This window comes from Callorhinus ursinus, unplaced genomic scaffold (assembly GCF_003265705.2).
Source record: "Callorhinus ursinus isolate GAN/ISIS: 27379988/994484 unplaced genomic scaffold, GSC_fseal_2.0 scaffold45, whole genome shotgun sequence".
Taxonomy (NCBI): domain Eukaryota; kingdom Metazoa; phylum Chordata; class Mammalia; order Carnivora; family Otariidae; genus Callorhinus; species Callorhinus ursinus.
In genome coordinates, this window is record NW_027397107.1 from 1,502,864 (window position 1) to 1,503,633 (window position 770).

The 770-nt window shown below is 68.2% G+C and overlaps 1 protein-coding gene across 5 annotated transcripts in view; it reads right to left on the bottom strand.

Moving 5' to 3' along the window:
• CTXND1 (cortexin domain containing 1) overlaps positions 1-770 on the bottom strand; it is a 65,430-nt gene that overhangs the window by 3,120 nt on the left and 61,540 nt on the right. For all 5 annotated transcript variants that reach the window (XM_073882172.1, XM_073882174.1, XM_073882169.1 and 2 more), the window contains one exon: positions 1-589. This exon is cut by the window's left edge and continues 3,120 nt beyond it. In XM_073882172.1, the coding sequence (XP_073738273.1) occupies positions 351-589 (239 nt within the window). In that variant the 3' untranslated portion in view covers positions 1-350. The remainder of the gene's footprint in view (positions 590-770) is intronic.

Sequence of the window (770 nt, forward strand, 5' to 3'; positions counted from 1 at the left end):
GCATGGGGCACGTGTGTGCCGGGGCGGGGGCACGTGTGTGTGTTGCTTTGCCATTTAAGGGCAGTGTCCTCTGTTGTGTGACGGTAGGGGTCTGCCCTGGACCCAACCCCAGAAGGTGCCCAGGAGCCAGGGAAGGGGACCCCCCATTGTCCCACAGTGATTCCCCAGCTCGGTGCTCTCATCTCCCGGCTGGCCCACCGTGGAACCCCTACGGCACCTCACTGTGGTGCTCAAGGGGGAGCAGCTGCGGCTCCGGTGAACCCCCTCCATCTGCGGCCAAATCCATTCCCGGCTCCGCGGGCGGGCGGGCCAGTGGCGAGGGGACGTGGAGGTCCCCCCGCGCCCGCACCTCAGTCGTCCAGGTGCTGCTCCTCCCAGGTGGACGTGGGGATGGCACTGTAAGGGTCCATGATGACCTTGGCGCAGCGAATGATCATCACCACGAGGAAGAGGCAGAGGAAGACGAAGCAGGCCAGGGTCAGCCCTTTGTCCACATCCACGTAGACAGGCTCAGGCGTGGGGTCCTCCATGTCGGGGCTGCGGCGGCGGGCTCCTCCAGCTCGGGCTTGACTGGTACCATTTTCCACCCCTGCAGAGAGCCAGGGCAGTGGGGAGGCAGGGCCACACCCCCGCCTGGGGTGGGGACACAGGCCCCTGGGGTTCAGCGTGCGGCCCAGCACCCCCTGAGGGGCCCAACCCTGAACCTCGAAGGGGACCCCCAGCCAATGCCTCCAGGGCAGGGGGGCGAGGGGAGGGAGGCGGGCCGGCGG